At 59.4% G+C, this 25,693-nt stretch overlaps 1 protein-coding gene across 3 annotated transcripts; it reads right to left on the minus strand.

The window, feature by feature from the left end:
- Window positions 1-25,437, minus strand: THOP1 (thimet oligopeptidase 1). 3 transcript variants are annotated; one of them, XM_033195577.1, is made up of 13 exons: window positions 25,227-25,437; window positions 20,084-20,296; window positions 15,538-15,686; window positions 14,141-14,248; window positions 13,343-13,445; window positions 8,744-8,904; window positions 7,024-7,159; window positions 6,269-6,635; window positions 5,634-5,835; window positions 3,608-3,794; window positions 3,329-3,457; window positions 2,366-2,502; window positions 1-492 (listed from the first exon to the last, which is right to left on the minus strand). In XM_033195577.1, exons 1-13 carry the CDS (start codon window positions 25,240-25,242, stop codon window positions 337-339), a joined length of 2,064 nt encoding a protein of 687 aa, XP_033051468.1. In that variant the 5' UTR covers window positions 25,243-25,437; the 3' UTR covers window positions 1-336. The 3 variants fall into 3 exon arrangements, with proteins under 3 accessions (XP_033051468.1, XP_033051469.1, XP_033051471.1); XM_033195578.1 differs by lacking the exons at window positions 1-492; window positions 2,366-2,502 and adding an exon at window positions 2,995-3,230; XM_033195580.1 differs by lacking the exons at window positions 1-492; window positions 2,366-2,502 and adding an exon at window positions 3,051-3,235.
- Window positions 25,438-25,693: the final 256 nt, after the last annotated feature.

Below are 25,693 nucleotides of genomic sequence, written 5' to 3' on the forward strand. Positions count from 1 at the left end.
TCCTTTTCTGTTTCCTTTTAATGATCTCATTTCAAAGAAGAGCCATCTCCTGACCAGGGACGTTTCCCAGGGAGGGGGCGTGTTAGTGCAACAAAGACAAGGCCCTGGCGGCCACGAGAGCCCTCCAGATGTCCTGAGGACGCCGTCTCTAGCCGGGTAGGCCACCAGGCAGGGACAGACAATGACAAGAGGCAAGAGGCAAGAGACAAGAGACAGCCGCTCAGCCACTCTGCCAGTCCCAGGTGCTATGCCAGAGCCTGCCCCATCCTGGGCCAGGGGCTAAGGCACCAGGGCGGCGGGAGCGCGGGCCAGTCTGGGCAGTCGCAGTGCCGGGCCTCAGCAGACCTGCGGCTCGCAGTCCCCGACCGGCAGCCCCTTGCTCAGGAGGAAGGCGTCCTGCTTGGGGTCACGGCCCAGGAAACGCTTCAGCATGGCGCTAGCATCCTCGGAGCCGCCGGGTCTCAGGATGCAGCTTCTGTAATCCATGCCAACCTGCCAAGGAGACGGCACTGTGGCCAGGTGGAAACCCAGGAGGAAGGCCAAGGACCCCGGGAGTCTGTACACCTTTGCCCAGGGGCCTCGGAGCAACCCCGTCCAGGCTCCCGGGGAGGCCTGCAGGCCGCCTGCATCAGCACGGCTCGGGGAGCGCAGGCGCCTTTCATCAGAATCTCAGAGCGGGGCTGCGTACGGAGGGGCCAGCAGAGCCCCGAACTCCCCAAACTCCCGAGGTGGCTCCCCCCATCAGCCCCCACTGAAATCCCAGGCTGAGCCCATGAACAGAAGTGGCTGAGCCTCTGGCTAGACAAGGTGGGAGCTGCTCGCGCTCTGGGCCACCCTAAAGGCCTGGGTTCGAGCCTATCCCTGTGACGGCGGGACTATGGGCAGGTGAGGCAAGGAGGGGACCGCGAGGCGGCCGGAGCCGGCCACCAAGGAGACCCCAATGCCCCAGAGCCCTGCAGGAGCCTGCGCGGGCTGCAGGCTGCAGAGCCAGGCAGCCACAGTCCTAGCTCCCAGCCCGGGGGACTCCACCTCTCCAGCCCCTGGCCGGTCCTCAGAGGCGGGACCCCCCACCTCAGCAGCAGGGGGAGCTCCTGGAAGCTGCCTCAGGACGGGGACAGGTCCCTGCTGGGCTGTGAAGACAGGGACTTGTCGGACCATTGCTCCCCCGGGTCCTGGCCTCTGCACCTCTGTAAAGGGAGCAGCTGAGCGCCTGGGTTTGCTGGCCCCGAGGTACCTGCAGGCTGCCCAGTGCAACGTTGCACCTAGACTGGGCAGGGCCGGCCCTCAAAGCCGGTAGCCACCTGGTTCCTTGTGAGGGACTCTGGCGGCTGCCCTGAGCCTGGGTCGCACCAAGTCAGCGGGAGGCACAGGCTCACACGGTGTAAAGGCCTCACTTCACAGTGAGGAAACTGGAGGTTGGAGAAGCAAACACATGGCAAGCGCCAAGCCAGCCTTCCCCAGAGACGGGTCTGTCTCAGTCCACGGCTCGGAAGCCGACCACGCAGATCCTGGAAGGACTCGTGTGGGAAGACACGGAGCTCCCAGCACTCACAGCCCCAGGCCTGAGGGGACAGTGTAGGGCCTCCTGCAGGGCCCAGTGGGGAGCTGTGGGCAGCACCGCACCAAGATCAGAGGGTGCCCCCACTGGGATGGCTCATCCGGCACCCCGGGTCCAGGCCCACCCTGCCGCTCAGGACGCCCTCCCCATCCCAGCCTCCCCTCACCCTGCCACTCAGGACGCCCTCCCCGTTTCCCGGTGCCCCTCACCCTGCCGCTCAGGACGCCCTCCCCGTTTCCCGGTGCCCCTCTCCCTGCCACTCAGGACGCCCTCCCCGTTTCCCGGTGCCCCTCACCCTGCCGCTCAGGACGCCCTCCCCGTTTCCCCTCCCCCTCACCCTGCCGCTCAGGACGCCCTCCCCGTTTCCCCGTCCCCCTCACCCTGCCGCTCAGGACGCCCTCCCCGTTTCCCCGTCCCCCTCACCCTGCGCTCACGACGCCCTCCCCGCTTCCCGGTCCCCCTCACCCTGCCGCTCAGGACGCCCTCCCCGTTTCCCCGTCCCCCTCACCCTGCCGCTCAGGACGCCCTCCCCGCTTCCCGGTCCCCCTCACCTGCCGCTCAGGACGCCCTCCCCGTTTCCCCGTCCCCCTCACCCTGCCGCTCAGGACGCCCTCCCCGCTTCCGGTCCCCCTCACCCTGCCGCTCAGGACGCCCTCCCCATCCCAGCCTCCCCTCACCCTGCCGCTCAGGACGCCCTCCCAGTCCCTGTCTCCTTCTCACCCTGCCGTTCAGGGTGCCCTTCCCGCTCCCCAGTCCCCACGTACTCTGCTGTTCAGGACGCCCTCCCTGTCCCTGGTCCCCACGTACCTTGCTGTTGAGGACGCCCTCCTGCTTGAAGCGCGTGTGGAACATGTCCATGGAATACACCTCGCTCCACAGGTACCCGTAGTACTGGGCATCGTAGCCACCCGCCAAGTGGCCGAAGGTTGCAGGCATGTTGGTTCCTAGGACAGACACATGGCGGGTTCACGCTGCAGCCCCCACCCCACGCTCCTCCTCCAGGAGAAGATGTCCAGCCAGACTCCTGAGACCCTCGCCCGGAATGGGGAGAAGCTGGAGGATCACAGCGAGGGCAGGAACCAGCCGGATACTTCTAGAACCAGAGCCAGCCACAAAGCGAGGGCCACAAGTCTCTGCCCCTCTCCTGGAAGGACAGGAGCTCATTTAATGGGGCTGTCAGCTGCCACAAAGCAAACGTCCCCATTATGAGATTGCGTCAATAAAGCAAGGCACGCCCATGCAACAGCACAGGCCACGCTGCTGAAAACACTTTTGAAGAGATTTTTTAAAGTCTATGGAGCATTAAGCCAGCAAAATACCACCCATGTTAAAATCATGCTGTATTTCCAAGTTCTGGATCCTTGCAAGCGTGTGGGAACACACATGCACACAGGACAACAGGTGTGATGGAAACAGGGCCCACTTATCAGCAGCAGCAGCATTGTAAACTCCTAGGCCTTCCTGTACTTCTCCAGGCTTCTTACAAAGCATGTGTCATACATTTGAATCAAGAAAACGCCAGCTTCATTCGAAGCAAAGGCTCCAGGGAACACACCCCCCCGCGGGCTGGGGCCGCACACCCACCCCCCACCCTGGGCCTGCAGCTGCATCTCAGCTGGGTCTGTCCCCCGAGGAGCCTGGGACGTGCTCCGCAGCTCCCCAGCAGGGACTCCTGCACTTAAGTGAAGCATGGGGACCAACTCCCTCCACCTTCCCAGGGAACCAGCTGAGGTCCCAAATTCCAGGGTGTGCCCCGCTCAAGGTGGCTACCTGGCGTGGCCGGGACCCCGAGGATCTCCTGGCAGAGTCGCGCGTACTCCTCGGCGGGGTCTGCGTCCGTCTGCGTGTGCAGGGCCTGGTCCACCTTGGCGAGGACGATCTGCCGCAGGTTGAAGAGGCCTGGGCGGGAGGGGAGGAAGGAGCTGGCCTCTGCACCTGCCGCAGCCCACTCTGCCCAGAGCTCTGACCGCCTCCCCGGGCACATGCCAGGCCCCAGCTGTGTGCCGCCACCCCTGAAGTTAGCGCACTTCCCCAGACGGGCGGGTGCACCTGTGTTGGCCTGCCGGGACTCAATGAGCTTCTCCAGGAGCTCCTGGGGCACCGCGCTGCCGGTGCGGTAGTGCCGAGACATCCGCAGCAGCGGCTCCTTCTCCCACACCCAGTTCTCCAGCATCTGCGAAGGCGCCTCCACGAAGTCCCGCTCCACGTGGGTCCCGCTGAACATGGCGAACTCCGCCTGCAGGGGTGGGGCAGAGCCTCAGAATGCCCAGGCCCTGCCTGGCCCTTTCCTGCCAGCGTGGCCCGTGTCAGCTGCCACAGTGCAAACAGGGCAGGTGCACAGGTGACGTGCTGGGCCTGGCCCTCCCACCCCAAACCTGGAAAACGACCGGGACCCCGAGGCCCCTGGGCTGCTGCTGGCTGCCTGTGCCAGCAGGACACACCTGAACATGTCGGCCACATGACCTTGTTCCTGGAGGCCACCCACACTTCCCCCCATCCACAGAGCCGCTGCTCCCTGAAAGCTCTGCACCCCAGAGGGGTTGGGACTTGGGGATGGCCAGGTCTAGGTCAGGACGTTGTGAGGCGTGCTGCATCTCCCTGCTTGTGTGTGTGTGGAACCCTCCCTAAAGGCACAGCCCTTGACCAAGTCCTGCTGGAACCATGGCTGGCAGCCGAGGGCCAGGGAACCCCTGGGTGATCCTCAAGGTCCTCTCTGCAACACCGAGGCTTTTCCGTTCCAAGGACCACACAGCCACGCTCCTCGTCCCAACGGACTGCACCAAGGAACTCGCCATGCCAGGCGCCAGGCACACGCAGGAAGTAGCATGCAAAGCGGGCTTGCAGGCATGTGCGTGGGCACCTGTGCAGGCACCTGTGTGGATACGCACACGCGTGTGCTGGCTACGAGTGCTGTGCAAACACTGTGGCGGGGAGTCAGGAAAGGCGGACACACGGTCGATCCTCATTCCTGGACTCTGTGTTTTTGAACTCGCCTACCAAGACCCACGGAAACACCAGAGGCCAGCACTGTGGCATTCCTCAGAAGCCCCTCAGACAGTACTCAGACAGGGCCGCGCTCTGTCTTCTCGCTTCAGCTTATTTTGTGAGCAAGCGTCCTTTTCTCAGTCTAGTGGGGGCATGGTGTTTGCATTTTGGGTTTAAAAAGTCCCAAAAGTCGTGCAGAGCACTGTCTCGTGTCCCTCAGCACCAGGATGCCATGATGCGCCTCAGGGGGACACCCTGTGTGTGCAAGCTGCGGCCAGGCGTGGGTGACAGAGCTGCCGGCCATGTGTTCAACGTGAACCCGTCAGCGCTGCACAGCAGTAAGGCGTCTTGAACCCAAAACACACACGGTAAGGTTCTGGAATGATCAGTTGGCGAACACGTGACCAGAGGCTCCTGGGAATCCAGCCCTGGCCGGAGGGACGGCTCTGCATGCACTTCTCAGCATTCTCAGCGACTTCACAGGACAGAGCCTTTCTGAGGAGTGACAGCTGACTGTGTGCCAGGAAAGATGCTTGCAACAAGTTGGCACCATGTTGGCCAGGCTGGTCTTGAGCTCCTGACCTCAGGTGATCTGCCCACCTCGGCCTCCCTAAGTGCCAGGATTACAGGCGTGGGCCACCACACCCTGCCAGAATGTGACGACTTAGAGACAGGATGTCTAAGGAGGACACTGAGGTTGCTGGGTGGGCCCCGATCCAGTGTGACTGGGGTCCCTGTAAGGAGATGAGGACCCACACAGGACGCCCGCATGAGGATGCAGAGAGGCGGTGGTGTCTGCAGGCCAGGGAGGGACCTGGAGGGAGCCAACCCTGCTGGCACCGTGACCTCCGACTCCAGTCTCCAGGACCATGAGGAAATACACGCCCTTTGTGTAAGCCCTGGTCTGTGGTGTTGTGCTGGGGCAGCCCCAGGACACGGGCAAGAGGAGGAGTCACACCATCTTTGGGTGGCACTGGATGAAGGAGCCACTGGGCGGGCGCAGAGAGAGCCGGAGGCCGAAGCCTCGGGCTTGGACCCCGCTGACCACAGACAGCCCCTGCCTCTGCCCCTGCCCAGGCCCTGCACCCACCTGGGAGCAGAGCTGGTGCATCACATGGCCAAACTCATGGAAGTAGGTCTCCACCTCGTCATGCTGCAGCAGCGAGGGCGTGTCGGCTGTGGGCTTGGTGAAGTTGGCCACCATGGCTGCGATGGCGATCTGGCGGCTCCCGTCCTGCCGCAGGCAGCCGGGCTGCAGGCCGAAGCAGGCCGCGTGCCCATACTTTCCTTCCCTGTAGAGGGAGGCGGTGTCAGGCCCCGTGGGGACTAGAGACACCACAAGCTCCCTGACTCCACATCCCTCAGCCCACCTGACTGATAACCGAGAATACCGGGTACCTCTGAGGTTCTAAACTTCCCTCTCAGCAGAGGCGACTTGGCACAGGGCAGCATGAAAACCACGGCCAGGCCCCGGCTGCCATTCCTCCCCTAAAAGACTCTGGCCTGGGCAGAGCCGCGCCCTGTCTGGGTGGCTGAGTGCGAGTGGAAACGGGGACAGCCGCGTGTTCGGCCCCTGTGGTGTGCCCACGGGTGCTACGTCTCGGGGTTCATCCCCGAGGCCCCGAGGAGCAGGCAGTGACTTCCTTCCCATCTCAGACAGGAACGCCGGGCTCTGAGGAGACCCAGGGCCTGGGTGCACCCCCCACCCCCACTGCCCTCACCCACCGCGGGTACAGGTCCAGGTAGAACTTGCCGACCACCTCCCCCGAGGCTGCGTCCCTGGCGGTGTAGAGCCGCACGTCCTCGTGCCAGGCGCTGGCGCCCTCCTCGTGGTGGAAGGCCAGCCCCAGGAGCTCCTGGTAGATGCCCAGCAGCCCCTGCGTGACCACCTGCACGGGGAAGTACTCCTTGAGCAGGTTCTGGTCCACGCGGTAGCGCGTCTCCTCCACCTGGTTCATGTAGTAGCGCATGTCCCAGGCATGGATGTGGCCGTCGAAGGTCAGGCCCCGGCGCTCACACTCCGCACGCTTCAGCTCCAGAATCACCGCCCGCTCCTGCTCCCCCAGGGGCTGCAGCTTCTGCGCCAGCTCATCTGTGGGGAGGGCAGAAAGGTGGGCCTCTCACCCTGCGGGCTCCTTCGTGGCCCTGGGCTTGCCCGCCTGTGGCCGCAACTTCGTCAGCCTCCCCGTTCAGAAGGGAGGGCCCGCAGCTCCTAGCAACCCCTCAAGGAGCCCAGTATCCTCGCGCTCAGGGTGAGGGGCGGCGGAGCCGGGTGCAGGCATGGAACTGACTCCAGGGCCCGGGCACTTCTCTGTTCTGTGAGGGTCCCCTCCAGGGGAGTGAGGGAGCCAGGGCAGGCGTCAGAAGTCCCTCTTCATGGAGGGAAAGGATAGGGATCTAGGGGTAGCCCCGACTGCCCCCTGGGGTGACCCTGAGAACCTTCCCCCGGGGAGCCCGGTGGAGGAGGAAGGAAGGGCTACCTAGGAAGGTGGCCACGGTCTGGCTGGTCTTGGCCATGTTCATCTCCAGGACATAGTCGGCGTGCGTGCAGAACCCCAGCAGGCGGGACTTCTGGGCCCGCAGCGTCACCAGCTCCTTGAGGATGGCGCAGTTCTCCTGTAACCGACACCACCACACTGTCGCCCGGGGGCGCTACTCCCTCCGCCTCCAGGGCCAGCACGCCCTGTCCCGGGGCCAGGGGCTCGTATCCAGCTCCGCCTGATCTCCAGCCCCTGCCCCTCTCTGCCTGTGTTACTACACAACTCTTCTGGTCACGCCACTGGCAGAACCCCTGGCAGAACCAGAAGGGGTGCAAATGACTCTCAGGCCTCACATGGAACATGGTGTGGGGATGAGGGGCTGTCCGAGGAGCCTCTAGGGCATCACTGCTGCATGTGGGGACCCCATCATGTCTAGGCCCTGGTTCCCAGTCTCAGGGGCTCTGCCCATCGCCATCGGCACACGACATGCACACGGCCTCACTTCTGAGGACTGGCACTGCCAACCAAGCCGGTGGGGGCGGAAGGACAATGCATAAAACCCATGTGACGCGTTTACAAGGAGAAACAGAGGCCTGTTTGGGACAGATGTGCCCACCAGCACATGTGCTGGGTCCACAGGAAACCCACCTGTAACCAGGCAGGTGCGTGCAGAGCAGCCAGTCAAATGGGGGCCAGGCCAACCGCCAGCAGCAAGGTCTCTGAGGCAGCACATCCCCTGGGACCGGGAACGCAGCCCGCCCGTGTGCTCCCTCTTGGCCTGGCCCTCACTCTGCCACTAGGACCCAAGCCTGGGGACCAGGATGGGATTGCCCAGTTGACCTTCCGAGGTGCACTGGGAAAGTCAAGGTGTTCCCAGCCCACAGGTCTGCCTACTCAGGCTTACAGCAACGTGAATTCACAGCCAGCCTGCAGAGGGCAGCCACATCCCATCTGAGCCCACTGAGCTCCCAGTCCCCAAACAATGGAGAGTCCCCCTCTGCAGCGATCGGTGCCCACCCATCCCCCCATTGGTGCCTGCCCGTCCCCCATAGTGATGGGCACCTGCCCGTCCCCCACCCCCTGCAGTGATCGGTGCCTGCCCATCCCTTTGCAGAGATCGGTGCATATCCCCCTTTTGCCAGACACATGGGCACCAACACGGTGTCGTCAGGGGACCACGGAGGCCCATTAGAGCTCCTGCCTGTTCCAGACGGCGCACGGGAGATGTGCAGAGGCCACCTGACTGACCACGCCATGGCGTCAGGGACAGTTACACACGTCCCTGTGGGAAGGGCCGTCTGACACCGGTAACAGCGAGGAGGCCTGGTCACAACCCACCTGTGGACCCAGGCTCAGGTCCGGGCACCATCATTTAAGACAAAAGGAATGATCTGGGCTGACACACCTGAGGGGCGGCTCCAGACCAGGGAAGGACGAGACGTGCCGTGGCCAGATGCTCAGAGCAGCAGCAGGAGGCTCAGCTTGGGAAGGATGAACTGGGCCCTGAGCTGTGGCCCCAGGGTCTGGGCGGAGCCCAGCACAGACACCTCCAGGGGGTGGCGGAGCCCCACAGGGAGGTCTCTGCCCGCCACTGGGCCTGGCCGGGGAGATCCAGAGGCCATCCAAGTGTGAAGCCTGGAGGCACCTCACAGGCGTGCAGGAGACGGGCCCCACCAGCTCCAGACCCGCTGTCCTGGGGCCCCCGGCTGTGCCTCCTCACCTCCTTGCAGCGGCAGTTGAAGGCCTCCTCCACTTTCCTCCGGGTCTCGGGCACGTGGCATTTCTTCAGGAGGGGGAAGTAATGGGGGTACTTGAGGGTGACCTTCAATTTGCCGTCCTCCGTCTTCTCCAGGGAGTTCACAAAGTCCTCGGGGAGCCCTCCTATGGGGACAGAACCAGGCTGGCTTTGACAGGGCTGAGGCACCCACAGCCCACACAGTGTGTGCGCGGGAAGGGTGGGCTTCCCCTCTGCCTGGAAAGCTACAAGGGGGCCCTCAGCGAGCAGCCACAGCCTGGCCACCCTCTGCTGCAATTCTCACGTCCCCCATCGAACCCCATCAAGAAACCCCCTGGCTCCCCCACAGCTTGGCCACCACCTGTCACGATTCTCACTTCCTCCCTCTAACCCCGCCAGGAAACCCCCCCGCACCCTCCTGCCCCAGAGAAGTTAAAGCTAAATCCAGCTCAACCCCGGATAGCGTGGGCTTCCAGGGCGCCGCCACCACCCCATGCGCGAAGGGAGGAGGGCGGCGGGAAGGGCGGCCCGGCCATTGCACAAGGACACCAGCGTTAGAGGCAGTGCCTCCCATCAGAAACGAAGACAGCAGGAGCGCCAAGCACGCTGGGCCCTGGGCGGAGAGGGGGTCCCGGGTGGAGAGGGGGTCCCGCTTTGCTTTTCCTGAAGGATGACCCCCAGGCAGAGCCTCCCGCTCAGAGCTGAGATCTCAGCACGCAGCCCCACGGCTTGGCCACTTTCAAGTGTGCCCCTCCAGAGAGACCCAACTCCAGAGAGACCCAACTCCCGCTCTCAGATCTTCTCACTGGAGCCCCGCTCTCCTTTCTCCACCCACAAAACCCCTGGCAGGACAGAGCTCACCCCGCTGCTCGGCAGCCACACCCTCCCACCTGGCCCCCTGCCCGACAGCCCCAAGAGAGGTGGGGGCGGCAGCATCCCAGACTGAAAGGCTCCGGGGTTCCCACCTCACAGCTCGGGAGATGCCAGGGCCACCAGGCCACCGTGGCTCAGGCTTGCAGCTTCGATGCAAAGACTGGCTCACCCCAACCCCAGGGCGGTCAGAGTGGAAAGAATGACCGGGATGGGGGCCAGAGGCAGATGGGGGACGTTTCGGGAGGCCAGCCCGTGGGTGTGGGTGGTGACGAGGGAGCTGAGAGTCCCGTGGTCTGCAGAGCCCCCTCCTTCCCATTTGTGCCCCAGCACTCGTGTGGGTCTGGCAATTGTTTGCCGAGTGACTGCAGCATGAGGGGGAGGCCTCCCAGGACCTCATGACGTCCTTTCCAAGGACCACGGGCCTTCAGATAGCAGCTCTCCATCTCGACAGTGTTGTCACCCAACACTGGTGGTCGGAGACGGGAGTTAAAGGACAGCAAGGGAGACGGCTAGGGGGCCCAGCAGCGCTGGACTGGAAAAGAAGCTGGAAAGTGGACTCATGAAAGTTTATTTTTTTAGAAACAGGGTCTTTCTCTGTTGCCCAGGCTGCAATGGATAGTTCACGAATGCACAGTTCACGTTCACTGTGGCTCTGAACTCCCAGACTCAAGCAATCACCCTGCCTCAGCTTCCCGGGTTGAGAGGCTGGGACCTCAGAGGTGCGCTGGCATGCCCCACTGCACTTGTGGGTTTCACACACAGACACAGAAGGGAAGAGTGTGCGTGTCCAGGGACGCCGTTCCCTGGCAGCGGTGAACAGACCTGGTGCCTAAATCACCATCCACTCAAAGGCACCAGGACTCCACCAAGGAATGGCGCATCTGAGGGCTGGGCAGGGAGAGCACGGGACGAGCCTGCGACACCAAGTGTCCACCAGTGAGAGCGGGCTCAGAGGCCAGTAGGTGCATTACAGGGACATGGGGACTGTCTGACGGGACTCCTGAAGGTCCATGGGGGACGATTTGAGCACTGGGATAAATGACAATGAATGATAACCCGGGAATAAGCCAGAAGCCTCATGCACATGGACAGAAACAAATCAGTAAGAAGACAGGTGAGGAGGGAAGGTTCGGAGTCACGGCAGGACAGCTGATTCCCAGAGAGTGACGGCGGCAGAAGTCGTCCATGGACGTGGCAACTAGTGCATGACAACGTGGGAGTGACGGACACTGACAGGTCTCTGCTCTGGTTGGGTGTGACTGCTCCAAAATGCACGAGGAACTTAATGCCAGAGATGGTGGTAACAGGAGATGGGGGTATTGGGAGGTGGGGTGTCGGGAGATGGGGGTATTGGGAGGTGGGGGTGTTGGGAGGTGGGGTGTCAGGAGGTGGGGTGTCTGGAGGTGGGGTGTCAGGAGGTGGGGTGTCGGGAGATGGGGGTATTGGGAGATGGGGTGTCGGGAGGTGGGGTGTCAGGAGGTGGGGTGTCGGGAGATGTGGCTCTCGGGAGATGGCGGTGTTGGAGATGCTGGTGTTGGGAGATGGCAGGATTGGGTACTGGGGCCTTCAACAGGCAGCCAGGTCATGTGGGGTCCACCGTCAGGAATGAAGGTATTGACGGGTTAATGTGGCAGTGGGACTGGGGCTTTGTGAGGAGGAGGGACCTGGGTGGAGCCAGTTCGCTCAGCCCCCTCCCCTTGCCAGGTGACACCCTGGCCACCTCAGGGCTCCAGAGTCCCTACCCGGAAGAAGGCCCTCGTCAGATACAGCCCCTCGACCTGGGAGTTCTCAGTCTCCAGAGCCGTGACAAGTTCATTCCTTTTCTTATAAACTACATGGCTTTAGGTCTTCTGTTGTAAGCAGAAGAAAAGGGACTAAGGCAGAGTGTCTCCTGACACATGACGGACCACAACACCCCGGGAAACAGGTCCCGGGACAGCGGAGAGCCCTGGAGAACCGTCATCCAACGCACTAGCCACCCGCATGATGGTGTCACCCGGCCACATGGGACTCAAGCCACCTGCATGGGAGGCCCTGCAGGCCGGACAAATGAAACAGCACTCCCAAGAGTTATACACCAAAATCGACAAACACTCTTAAGTTTGCAGGATGGCAAACATGAAAACAAACAGGCAGAGAAAACACGGACAAGAACAAAACTGGCTGAAACTGGCTGGAACCCACATGAGCCAGCAGAGTCTGTGTGGAACCAGCTCGCGGACGCCAACTGAACTTCCACCACGCTTCACACCGATGTCCCCAGGATTCGCACCAGGACCCGTGCACTGGCATGGACAGATAACTGTGCCCGAGGATCTTCCAGACCTTCCCTGTTCCTTCCACCAATCACCTGCTAACCCCAGAACCCACCTCTACAACTTCTCGAATGAAAGTACTGCCTGAACGCCGGCACAGGAGGCAGATTTGAGCTGGACGCCCGGTCTCCTTGGGAGTCACTTGCAACTGAAAAGCTTCTGTTTCCTCAAAACCTTGGTGCCATGGCACTGGCTTCCAGCGCATCGGGCACCGAGCCCTTCTGCTTGCTAACATGGGCAGGTGGGGAGGCAGCCCCACGGGGACAGCGCGGGTGGCGGGGACAGTGTGGGTGGCCGCGGGGACGGCGCGGGTGGCTGCAGGGACGGTGTGGGTGGCCACGGGAATGATGTGGGTCATCAGTGCGCCCACGGAGTGGCAGGCTGGGTTCCCGGGGCTGGGAAACGTGCTTTACGGCAGATCGTAGCCCGCTGTCTCTCCTGAGTTGCCAGGAGCTGAGGGGTAGGATGCGCTGCCCGAGACACAGAAGGGCCAGGCGAGGGGCTGGCAGCCAAGCTTGGCGATGCCTGACGTGCGAGTGCTCCCTCAGGGACATGCGCCCAGCTGACCACACATCAAGCCACCCGTGGAGGCCTTGGGCCATGAGGGCCTTGTCCCCACCTGTCACCTCAGTGGCAACCACATTCAGAGTCTAGAAGTGGAGGTTATATTCTGTAGCACCCATCAGAATATTCTGGCCCAGCTAGGTGCGATGGCTCATGCCTGTAATCCCAAAACTTTGGGAGGCTGAGGTGGGCAGATAGCCTGAGCCTAGGAGTCTGAGACCAGCCTGACCAACACAGCGAAACCATCGCTACTAAAAATAAAAAAATTGGCCAGGTGTGATGGCATACATCTGTAGTCCCAGCTACTCAGGAGGCTGAGACAGGAGACTCACTTGAACCCAGGGGGCGGAGGCTGCAGTGAGTGGAGATCGCACCACTGCACTCCAGCCTGGACAGTAGAGCAAGACTCCATCTCAAAATAAATAAATAAATTAATTAATTAAATAAAATAAAAATAAAGGCAGGCAGGAAGTGGGGTCTCAAGGGAAAACTGTGGTTACCTCAGGGCCACGGCTGAGACTGGCACCCTTGGCCGCCCAGTCCAGCCTGGGCTCCCGCCACTGCCAGGGACATTTTCTATCAGGGCGGCATCCTGGTGGGACAGAGCACGGCCCTCCCCAAGGAGGGGTCAGAGCTTTTGGCTGTAAACGGCCCTGGAGTGCTCCTAGTGAGGAAAGCCCTCGGCCCAGGCAGTCAGGTCCATGGACCTCGGCCTCCCGCCGCCCGTCAGCATAGAAGCCCACAGGAGGACGCGGCGGCCCCCGAGGGCCTGGCAGGCCTGCAGTGAGTCCCAGGACCGATGGCAACCCATTCCCCACTGCCCAGCCCCTACCTAGCTCCTCGAGCGTGAAGGGCAAGAAGGTCGTGTCCTCGTTCAGGTTCTTGTTGAAGTCGATGCACAGGAGGCTCAGTTTCTTCTTGATGCTTTTGATTTTCTGGAGACAAAGACAAGACGTGAGAGGAAGGAGAGACCGGGGCGGGCACCGCAGGAAGATGCAGAGTCCTGGGAGCACTCCCACCAAGGGCTGAGGGAGCACTCCCCACACCCAGCACTCCCTGGGACGGAGCACTCCCCATGCCCAGTACTCCTCAGGATGGAGTACTCCCCACGCCCAGCACTCCCCACACCCAGCACTCCCCACACCCAGCACTCCCTGGGACGGAGCACTCCCCATGCCCAGTACTCCTCAGGATGGAGTACTCCCCACGCCCAGCACTCCCCACGCCCAGCACTCCCCACACCCAGCACTCCCTGGGACGGAGCACTCCCCATGCCCAGTACTCCCCAGGATGGAGTACTCCCCACACCCAGCACTCCCCCTGCCTGAGCACTCCCTGAGCTCAGTACTCCCCGTGCCCAGTACTCCCCGGGACCGAGCACTCCTCACACCCAGCACTTCCAGCACCTAGCACTCCCTGTGCCCAAGCACTCCTTGAACCCAGCACTCCCCAGGACCCAGCATGCCCTGGGATCCAGCACTCCCTGAACCCAGCACTCCCCGCACCCAGCACTCCCCCTGCCATGTACTTCCTGTACCCAGCACTCCCTGGGACTGAGTACTCCCGGTGCCCAGCACTCCCCGGGATTGAACACTGCCCACACCCAGCACTCCCCACACCCAGCACTCACTTCCTGAGTTTCTCTGGGGAGGTGAAGCCCATTTCTCCGGCCCAGCTTGATCAGCCGCTCCAGGTACCGTGCAGCCTCGGGCCTCAGTGAGTCCTTCTCAACTTTCTCCTGGAGTAAAAACATCAAAGCATGTAGGACGTGGGCCAGTGCAGCTGCTCCAAAGAACAGTTTGGCAGTTCCTTAAAAATCTGATCATCTGGCCCCCATGTGACTTGGCAACTGCACTGCTGGGCATTTACCTCAGAGAAATGACGACCTGCGTCTACACAAAACCCGAGCAAACGTTCGCTTTGCTTCGAAGAGCCCAGCACTAACATGAGCCCAGGGCTCCTTCACCAGGGCGGTGGCTGAATGGGAACAAGATTGCTGATTGTCCATTGTTTCAGCAGAAACTCTGGGAGGTGGAGGTGGGAGGATTGCTTGGGCCCAGGAGTTTGAGACAAGCGTACGCAACATTGTGAGACCCTGTCTGTATTTAAAAAAAAAAAAAGGCCGGGTGCGGTGGCTCACTAAGAATACAAAATAAGAATACAAAAGTCCCAGCTAGAATACAAGAATACAAAAAAAAAAAAAAAAAATTAGCTGGGCGAGGTGGTGGGCGCCTGTAGTGCCAGTTACTCGGGAGGCTGAGGCAGGACAATGGCATGAACCCGGGAGGCGCAGCTTGCAGTGAGCCAAGATCGTGCCACTGTACTCCAGCCTGGGCGACAGAGTGAGACTCTGTCTCAAAAATAAATAAATAAATAAATAAATAAATAAAATAATAATAATCCACTGCTATCACGGGCCACCCTGATCTGTATTTACCAAAGCACCAGGGCTGCACGTTCCTGCTACTGGGGGACACATCAGCACCTTCCCGGGGGTCCTCGCCTAAGAGGATGAGCAGCAGCAGGAGGGTCTCTGGGTCTCTCCTGATCACGTGACACCAACAGCAAAGCCCCACTGCATGCTGGGAGGAGCATCGGGGGAGCAGAAGCCCACGCAGCCACGCCGCCAGGCCCTGTCAGCTCACGCCACGTGGGGATGGGGTGTCTGGGTCACACCTAGGATGGCCAGGAAAGGAAAAGCAAGTGCACATGCTGTGATCCCAGCACTGTGGGAGGCGGAGGCGGGCGGGTCACCTGAGGTCAGGAGTTGGAGACCAGCCTGACCAACATGATGAAACCCCGTCTCTACTAAAAATAAAAAAAATGGGCAAGGCACAGTGGCTCACACCTGTCATCCCAGCACTGTGGGAGGCCAAGGTGGGCGGATCACTTGAGGTCAGGAGTTCGAGACCAGCCTGACCCACACGGTGAAACCCCGTCTCTACTGAAAATACAAAAATTAGCCGGGCGTGATGGCATGCGCTTGTAATCCCAGCTACTTGGGAGGCTGTTCACGCTCCCCCTCACCTGGAGCCACACAATCCTCTGGTACACGTCCTCCCTCATGCTCATCTCCACGTCGAACTCGGAGAGCTTCTTGTCGGCCTCCGTGCTGGCCGTCCGGATGTCCTTGGAGGGAGAAACATGCTGGGGGAAGTCAAGGATATTCCTCTGAACTAAAACAGGGAGACCAGGGAGACAGGTGTGAGAACGGGCCCTGGTGCAACTGGCAGGTGCTGCTCAGACCCCTCTCCCAGGCCCGTCTGCTGAATCCCCCCACGAGCTCTCTCCTGCCTCAGCCTCCCAAGTAGCTGGGACTACAGGCACACGCCACCATCCCCTTCAGGCTGGGCCCTGGGATGGAGAAAGGAGGTGCTGTTGCCTGTGTCCTCGGGGATCTTACAGACCAAAGAAAAACATGGATTCAACTCAAAGCCCTCCAAGGCAAGAAGAACCCCCACAGAGCTGGGTGTGATGAAACAGAGAGGCTGGCGGAGTTCCATTCCAGAGAGAGCTGCAGCTGGCGACAGGCACATTTAAATGCATGAACGACTCACACTCTCCTGAGCACATCTGCACTTTAGGTTGAGCAGAGGAAATGTCAGTGGCTAGAAAAGCACAGGCTTTAGGCCGGGTGCGGTGGTCAAGCCTGGAATGCCAGCCCTTTGGGAGGCCGAGGCAGGCAGATCACCTGAGGTCAGGCGTTCGAGACCAGCCTGGCCAACAAGGTGAAACCCCGTCTCTACTAAAAATACAAAAATTAGCCAGGCGTGGTGGCGCACGCCTGTAATCCCAGCTACTTGGGAGGCTGAGGCAGAAGAATCGCTTGAACCTGGGAGGTGGAGGTTGCAGTGAGTTGAAATGGCACTACTGTACTCCAGCCTGGGTGACAAGAGTGAGGCTCCATCTCAAAAAAGAAAAAAAAAAAAAGCTTTAAAATGGAGTCATCCCACAACCCCCAAGACTCCACTGCAGGCATCCAGCCGGGAGACACAAACACACATCCACACCGGAATCTGCACGCATGCACTCACGGCAGCACGATTCGCAATTGCCAAAAGGCCCATCCACGAGTGAACGGACTGACAAGATGTGGCCTCTGCCAAATGGAACATGACTCAGCCATGAAAAGGAACGAGGCTCTGGAACAGGCTGCGGTGTGGATGCAACCCAAGGACGTCACATGCAGAGAAAGAAGCCAGACACAAAAGGCCACATGGTGTGTGATGTCATTTTTTTTTTTTTGAGATGAAGTATCACTCTGTTGCCCAAGCTGGAGTAGAGTGGCATGATCTCGGCTCATGGCAACCTTCAGCTCCTGGGTTCAAGTGATTCTCCTGCCTCAGTCTCCCGAATACCTGGGATTACAGGCACATGCCTGGCTAATTTTTTTATTTTTAGTAGAGACGGGGTTTCACTATGTTGGCCAGGCTGGTCTTGAACTCCTGACCTCACAATGCACCCGCCGCTGCCTCCCAAAATGAGGAGATTATACGCGTGAGCCACCGCACCCGCCTGTGTGATGCCAGTTCTATGAAATATCCATCCACAGAGGATGGCTATCCACAGCTCCATCCACAGAGACAGGAGGGGACGCGTGGGTGCTGGGGCTGGGGGCAGAGGAGATGGAGCGTGACCACTGAAAGGTATAAAGTTTCTCTCGGGGGTTATGAAAATGCTCTAAAAGGAAAGAATGGTGACAGCTGGGCAACACTGCAAATTTATTAAAAACCACTGAAGGGTGTGGGTTTTTGTTGTTTTGTTTTGTTCTTTTGAGACAGAGTTGCACTGCTCTTGCCCAGGCTGCAATGCAATGGCATGATCCCAGCTCACTGCAACCTCCGCCTCCCGGGTTCAAGTGATTCTCCTCCCTTAGCCTCCCAAGTAGTTGAAATTATAGGCATGAGCCACCACGCCTGGCTAATTTTGTATTTTTAGTAGAGACGGGGTTTCTCCATGTTGGTCAGGCTGGTCTCGAACTCCTGACTTCAAGAGATCCGCCCACCTCGGCCTCCCAGAGTGTTGGGATGACAGGTGTGAGCCGCTGCCGGCCTGAAGTTTGTGGTTTAAATGGGTGAACTGTATGTGATGCAAACCGTATCTCAATGGAGCAGTTTAAAAAAACAAATCAGCCAGGCACGGTGGCACGCACCTGTGCTCCCAGCTACTCAGAAGGCTGAGGTAGGAGGACCGCTTGAGCCTGGGAGGTTAAGGCTGCAGTGAGCCATGACAGCGCCATGCACTCCAACCTGGGTGACAGAGCGAGACTCATTCTAAACAATAAAACAAAACTAATAATAATAAAATTTTTTTTTTTTTTTTTGAGACGGAGTCTCGCTCTGTCACCCAGGCTGGAGTGCAGTGGCCGGATCTCAGCTCACTGCAAGCTCCGCCTCCCGGGTTCACCCCATTCTCCTGCCTCAGCCTCCCGAGTAGCTGGGACTACAGGCGCCGCCACCTTGCCCGGCTAGTTTTTTATATTTTTAATAGAGACGGGGTTTCACCGTGTTCGCCAGGATGGTCTCGATCTCCTGACCTTGTGATCCGCCCGTCTCGGCCTCCCAAAGTGCTGGGATTACAGGCTTGAGCCACCGCGCCCGGTCTAAAAATTTTTTTAAAAAAGCATATACTTTGCAGAAGAAAGACCTAAATTCAAATTGCAGTCCGGTCACTACCTCGATTCTGGGCCAACAGAAACGTCCCCAGGCCTCGGTATGCTTGGAGGAGGCTCTGTGTGTTTGGAGGGGGGGATGGGCTAGGCACAGCGGCTCATGCCTGTAATCCCCGCACTTTTGGAGGCCAAGGCAGGCAGGAAGCTTGAGCTCAGGAGTTCTAGACCCGCCTGGGCAACACAGCAAGACCTCATCTCAACTAAAAATTAAAAAAAAAAAATCAGCCAGGCGTGGTGGAGCGCACCTATCATCCAAGCTACTTGGGAGGCTGAGGTGGGAAGATGGCTTGAGCCTGGGAGATGGGGTCTGCCGTGAACCATGATCACACCACTGCACTACAGCAGCCCGGGCGACAGAGCAAGACCCTGTCTCAAAAAATCAACAAAAAAGCTCGTAGTGGGGGCTCTGGGCCAGGCCTGATGCTGGGGCTGAAGAGAGAAAAAAAACAGGCTCTGTCCTCTCGGGATTTATGGGCGACTGATTAGACAAGCAACTGCCTGGACGACAGTGTCAGTGCCGTGCAGGGACTAATCCAGGCGGCTGCCATGAGGACAGGAGGCACAGGAAGGGCTCCTGGGCTAAATGGACTTAATCTGTGATCAGAGAGAAGCTGGGCATTCAGCAGAGCACAGGGCAAGGGGCGCGAGGGGCGGGAGGGGCTGGCTGGGGAGGCCCTGGCTGGGGGAGGGTGCCAGGCACGAGGAGACTGCGTGTCCAGGCACAGACAGTGCAGGGCGCTGAAGTCCACACCGAGGATGCTGGGCATCACCCTGAGGCCAGTGGAAAGGTGCCGAGGGGAGCAGCAGGGCTGATTTCAGTTTCCTTTAACACTGCTTCTCGCCACCATGTGAAGGAGGAGAAGAAAGGCTGCAGGAGGGAAAGCGGGGCACGGGCGGGGAAAATGATGCCTGGCACCGCTGGGCGCCCTAAGAGGGAACTGGTATCACCTGAGCCTCAGGAGACTCCTGAGGGAGAGACCAGGGGCCACCGCGTGGCCGAGGAGGGGAAACCAAGGTCCTGCTGGGCTCTAAGCCACTTGTCGGAAGCCAGAGGGAGTGGGAAGAGGGTCAGGATCCCAAGCGGAGGCTGCAGGCTCTGCAGGCTCAGGGTGCTTGTGGAGCCTCAGCCCTCTCCAGTCCCCCGCCCAGACAGCAAACCCTCTGGAGGCCGCAGGGCACGGGCCACGGAGGCCAACCCTTTCAGGGGAAGCCTTGGGAACACAAGAGAAGCCCTGGGCTGAACTCAAGGATTCTTGATGGTTCCCAGCAAAAAGGCCTTCCGCTAGATGGAAGGGCGGGGAGTTGCGTCACTCAGAGCTCCCTGTGGAGACTCTCTGGGCCTCTCGGTCAGGCAGATACACTGTCAGCCTTAGGCAGAGCTCGGGAAGCAGTGTCCCTAACCCATGTCACCAGGCACCTCACTCCTCACCGTGAGCACAGGGACCCCAAGGAGAGGAGGAGGCTCGGGCTGAGGGCGAGGAGGACGCCCAAGGTCATGAGGTCACCCCCGTCGCAGGGCGAGGAGGCAGAAGCCAAAGGGCCAAGTTCAGTCATTCAGAGAGAAAACAAATACTCGCCTTCCCAGGCCAGGGAAAGAGGTCAGACGGGGTCAGGTTTCAAGGCTGCTGGCTCTGGGAGAGGCTGGAGAGGCGTGCTGTTTAGACACGTTTTCTCATCTCCGGCTCTCAGATCACACAACCAAGGGGTCCTCTGAACGGACGAGGCTGTGAAGCGCAGCAGAGCACGGGCGGAACCGCCTCTCTCCCACACCTCCAGTGACCAGCACCTGCCAGACGCCTCCACCCAGGTTCTGAACCTGCTCCATGGGCTGGGCTGCTCCTGCCTGTGGTGCCACCTCCCTCAGCACCTGTGGCCCACGCTCAGACTCTGCCTGTGACTTACCTGTGTAGGTGACCTCCACGTCAGCCAGCGCCTTGAGCGTGCTCTCATAGGACACGTCCTCGAACTCCTGGGCGCCCACCTGGTCGTACACGCGCTTGGTCTGCTCGATGAGCTCCCTGGTGCGCTCCTCTATCTGCTGGGCGCTCAAGTCCCATCGCAGGTCGTTCGCCACAGAGCACGGAGACGCCGCGTCCACCACGTCTCCTGCACAGGCTGCGCAGAAACAAAACCCAGTGCCGGGCAGGCCTGCTTTTGGTTCAGTTAGGGTCCAAGTGAGGAGGGCAGAGGGAAAGGAGGGATCACCCGCTTCTCATCCAGAAGAGTGAGGTCCAGGGCTCTTGTAGGGATGAACAGACTGACCAGTCTCTAGAGCAGGGGGCAACTCTGCCATCAGTCCCCTCCAGGGGACCCTGGGTGATATCTAGGACACCTGTGGCTGTCACAGCTGCAGATGCTCCTGGTGTGGAGTGGTTGGAGGCCAGGGATCCTGCTTAGTACCCGGCAGTGACCAGGACGGCCCCAGCAGAGAACAATCCAGCCCGGAATAGAGATAATGCCGCTGTTAAAAATTCCCTGGCCGGGTGCGGTGGCTCATGCATGTAATCCCAGCACTTCGGGAGGCCGAGGCAGGTGGATCACGAGGTCAGGAGACTGACATCATCCTGGCTAACATGGTGAAACCCCGTCTCTACTAAAAACACAAAAAACTAGCCAGGTGTGGTGGCGGGAGCCTGTAGTCCTGGCTACTCGGAAGGCTGAGGCAGGAGAATGGCGTGCAGCTGGGAGGCGGAGTGTGCAGTGAGCCGAGATCGCGCCACTGCACTCCAGCCTGGGTGACAGAGAGAGATTCCGTCTCAAAAAAAAAAAAAAAAAAAAAGGCTGGGCGCAGTGGCTCAAGCCTGTAATCCCAGCACTTTGAGGGGCCAAGATGGGCAGATCACAAGGTCAGGAGGTTGATACTAGCCTGATCAGTATGGTGAAACCCCATCTCTACCAAAAATACAAAAATTAGCCGGGCATGGTGGCGCACGCCTGCAATTCCAGCTACTCAGGAGGCTGAGGCAGAATTGTTTGAACCCGGGAGGTGGAGGTTGCAGTGAGCCTAGATAGTACCCTTGCACTGCAACCTGGGTGACAGAGTGAGACTCTCATCTCAAAAAAATAAAAAAAACAACAAAACTCCCGCCCTACAGTGGAGACACCACGCACAGATCAGCCTGTACAAACCCCTGGGTGTTCACAAAAGGGGAGGCCCAGGACCACCCACGCACTGCTCAATTCCTGCCATGCCAGAGGGGAAAGGTGAGGTATGGGGGGGGTTACGGGAAGAGTCCCTTCTTCCACCTGCTTCTTCCACACCCCACACCCAGTGAGGGGAACACGCAGGCCTCCATTCATGAACTCATCAAGAAAGTCAGGCTGGCGTGTAGCCGTGCCAGACCCACAGGTGCTACGGGCAAGTCATATGTGGCCTGGCCACTCACTGCAGGGCCTCTCTGAGAAACGGGTAAACGGAGCCCGAAAACAAGAATGGCAGGCGGGGGCTCGGGCAGCCGCAGGAAGGGTGGCTACGTGAAGAAAGTCAGTGCGGCTCAGCACAGAGAAGGCGGCAAGACCACCTGGAAACACCTAACGGTACAGAACCCAGGGGCCAGCAAACAGTTCTGCAGAGAACCCAGGGGCCAGCAAACAGTTCTGCAGAGGACCCACGGGCCAGCAAACAGTTCTGCAGAGGACCCAGGGGCCAGCAAACAGTTCTGCAGAGGACCCAGGGGCCAGCAAACAGTTCTGCAGAGGACCGAGGGGGCAGCAAACAGTTCTGCAGAGGGCCCAGGGGGCAGCAAACAGTTCTGCAGAGGTCCCAGGGGCCAGCAAACAGTTCTGCAGAGGACCGAGGGGGCCAGCAAACAGTTCTGCAGAGGGCCCAGGGGACCAGCAAACAGTTCTGCAGAGGGCCAAGGATTTTCATCTTTGTGGGCCACATATATTTTCTGTCTCGTCCAAAAATCATCTTCAGTTCCAGAGGTGTACAAAAATAGGCAGGCCTGGCCAGGTGTGGTGGCTCACGCCTGTAATCCCAGTACTTTGGGAGGCTGAGGCCGGCAGATCACTTGAGGTCAGGAGTTCGAGACCAGCCTGGACAACATGGCGAAACCCTGTCTCTACTAAAAATACAAAAATTAGCCGGGTGTGGTGGTGCAGGCTTGTAATCCCAGCTACTCTGGAGGCTGAGATAGGAGAATCGCTTGAACCCAGGAGCCAGAGGTTGCAGTGAACTGAGATTGCACCACTGCACTCTAGTCCAGGTGACAGAGCAAGAGTCCATCTTGGTCGGGCACGGTGGGTCGTGCCTGTAATCCCAACACTTTGGAAGGCCAAGGTGGGTGGATCACCTGAGGTTAGGCGTTCAAGACCAGCGTGACCAGCATGGAGAAACCCCATCTCTACTAAAAACATAAAAATTAGCCGGGCGTGGTGGCAGCACCTGTAATCCCAGCTGCTCGGGAGACTGAGGCAGGAGAATCGCTTGAACCTGGGAGGCGGAGGCTGCGGTGAGCTGAGATCGTGCCACTGCACTCCAGCCTGGGCAACAAGAGTGAAACTCCATCTCAAAAAAACTAGGCAGGCCAGAGTTTGCCAACTTCTGGTGTAGATGACAATGAAGGCTTTGAACTTCGATCCTGAGTGCAAGGTGGAGCCCTGGAAAGGGACAGGAAGGGGACGGGACGGTGGCACTAACAATCGGATGTGCATTTTTACAAAGGCTGGGGCAGGTACAACAAGCTAGCTCAGAATGCAGAAGCTGAAGTCAGAGGGTCCGGGTGCGGACCCCACCTCTGTTACTTGCTAACTTTGGGATTCTGGCAAGAAACGTTAACTCCCAGGCTTCCCACCTGCAAAATGGGAACAATTCAGGGTGCAGAGAACAAGAACCATCTAAGAATTCAGTGAGGAATGAAGGCAAAACATCTTGTATCCTGAATACCACCAGAAAGTTTTCAAGAGGTAGCTGTCATTACAGACCATGTTCTGCTGTCCATGTTCTCTTGGGGCCGGGGACGTTTTACCATTCAGAATTCCCCCCTTGGAGAAAAGTAACAGAGTCCAAGTGCCATGTATTCCAAATCACTAGGGCGGCTGGGGCAGCACTCTGAAATCAAATTACTCTTCCTGCAGCGAGAAGCAGGAATACCACCAGGGTCTCTCGCTGTCTGCACTGTGGCCATCGGGGCCGGATCGTTCTCTGGGGTGGAGCTGGCCTGGGCGCTGCAGGGTGCTGAGCATCCGTGGCCTCCATCCACTCCATACCAAGAGCGCCCCCCAACTGTGACAACCACAAATGTCCCCAGACATGGCCCAGTGTCCCCTGAGGAAGCACAATCACCCCAGCTGAGAATCAGTGATATTCGCTAAGTGGGAAAAAGAAAGGCTCTCAGTCGGTCGGTCAGTCGCGGTCACTTTCTGGCCAAATGACTTTGCTGTAAACTTACGGCAAACCTTTCAGTTTACAGAGTATTTAGGATTTTAGAACTGCAAAAAAGGGACCGTGGATCTACATTAAACCGTGGGGGTAAAGAAGAGCTTCAGGGGCTCTGAAAGGACGGAGATCAATGGGAACTGGAATTGTCAGAAAATTCTCCTGGAGAAGTTAGGATTTGAAAAACTTGTGGACGTCAGTTCATCCTGTAAATATTTATTGATTGTGCCAAGGATCCAGTAGCAAACAAGGCAGACAACATTCCTGCCTTCCCAAGGCCTGAATATCCCTGATTATCATTATTACAATTATCACCCTCATCGCAATGGGCTGGACAAAGAGCTGGGGGAATGTGGCTGGGCAAGAGAAAAGGCAAGGATACGGGCAAGGATTTGCCTCAACAACAACCAGAGTGACTTTCTAAAATCGGGTACAGTGGCTCACACCTGCAATCTCAGCACTTTCGGAGGCCGAAGCAGATGGATCACTTGAGGTCAGAAGTTCAAGACCAGTCTGGTCAAGATGGTGAAACCCCCGTCTCTACCAATAATACAAAAATTAGCCGGGTGTGGTGGTGCGCGCCTGAAATCCCAACTACTTGGGAGGCTGAAGCAGGAGAATCGCTTGAACCCGGGAGGCGGAGGTTGCAGTGAGCCTCTGTGGGCGGAGATCGTACCACTACACTCCGGCCTGGGAGACAGACAGAGACTGTCTCAAAAAATAAACAAACAAACAAATAAAAAACACTTCACATCACCCCCTTTGCCTTTAAATTAAAAGGGTCTTGGCAGGCTACAGTGGCTCATGTCTGTAATCCCAGTACTCTGGGAGGCCGAGGCAAGTAGATTGCTTGAACCCAGGACTTCAAGACCAGCCTGGGCAACACGGCGAAACCTCGTCTCTACAAAAATTAACCAAGCGTGGTGGTGCAGGTCTGTAGTCCCAGCTACTCAGGAGGCTGAGGCGGGAGGATTGCTTGAGCCCAGGAGCTCCAGGCTGCAGGGAGTCGTGATCGCACCACTGCACTCCAGCCTGGGCGACAAAGTAAATAAATAACAAAATAAACAGGTCCCCTCTTTACGTTTCAGCCAAACTGACTCTCTGCTCTCCAAACACGTTCCCTCCTCCCGGGACGCCTCCTTCCCCGGTCCTGGCAGGACACCTGCTTCTCCCAATCAAGCAAGTCAAGGCTCACCTCTTCAGAAAAGCCCCCCAGGACCACTCTCTCCTTGGGAATGCCCCGTTCGTGTTTATTTGCTCCCTGGGACTGCCCCATTCGTGTTTATTTGCTCCAGAGCACCGATCCCTCCCTATCTTCGATCCTCTCTTGCTTATTTACTTGTTGAATGTCTGTCTCTGGCTCTAGATTTCCGGGAAAACGGGGACCGGAGTCCTCAAATCACGGCCTCCCGAGGGTTCGCCAGGGGACCCGACCCATCCGGAAGGGAAGCGCCATCAACTTTGCAGAATGAATGAAGCGCTGGAAAAGCTGGTTCGTTCATTCGGCAAACCAGAGAGCAGGGTCGCCCACCTCCCCCGCTGCCCCTCCAGCCCGGCCGAGGGTGGCTCGGGGACCACTCCGCTCCAGCCTTAGGCCCAAGTCGCGACCCCGGGAGGAGCGAGGGTGCAGGGGAGCCCGGGTCCGGCGAGCGGGGTAGTCGGTACCTGCGGGGGGCTTCATGGCGGGTGGGTCTGCGCCTGCGGCTCCCTCCCTCCTTCCACCTGCTACGCGTCCAGCCACCTCGGCCACTGAGGCCGCCTCTCTCGCCCCAACGGCCGCCACCGCCGCCACGGCCGCCTGAAGACCAAGGGACCCGCCGCCTGCGCACCCTGGGCATGCTGGGGCGGCGCGTGCACAGGGAGGGCAGGACGCACGCGCGCCCAAGCCCCGCCCACACTTAGAGGAGGCGGGCCGAGAGGCTGGAGCCCTCTGCGCATGCGCTACAACCTCCAGTCCGTCATTGGTCTCGGGGTTTCGTCGGCGGAGCCTCTTGCTGTACCCCTCCAGAGCCGCTGGGGTGGCTAGGAAGGACGGTTTCCTTGGAATCCGCACGCCGCTGACGCCTCTCAGCCTCTGTCTGCGCGGCTCATTCCGCTGAAACTTCGCCTGGGCTTCAGGCTACCGTGTTATT

This window comes from Trachypithecus francoisi, unplaced genomic scaffold, assembly GCF_009764315.1.
Source record: "Trachypithecus francoisi isolate TF-2019V2 unplaced genomic scaffold, Tfra_2.0 Lachesis_group5, whole genome shotgun sequence".
NCBI classification, from domain to species: domain Eukaryota; kingdom Metazoa; phylum Chordata; class Mammalia; order Primates; family Cercopithecidae; genus Trachypithecus; species Trachypithecus francoisi.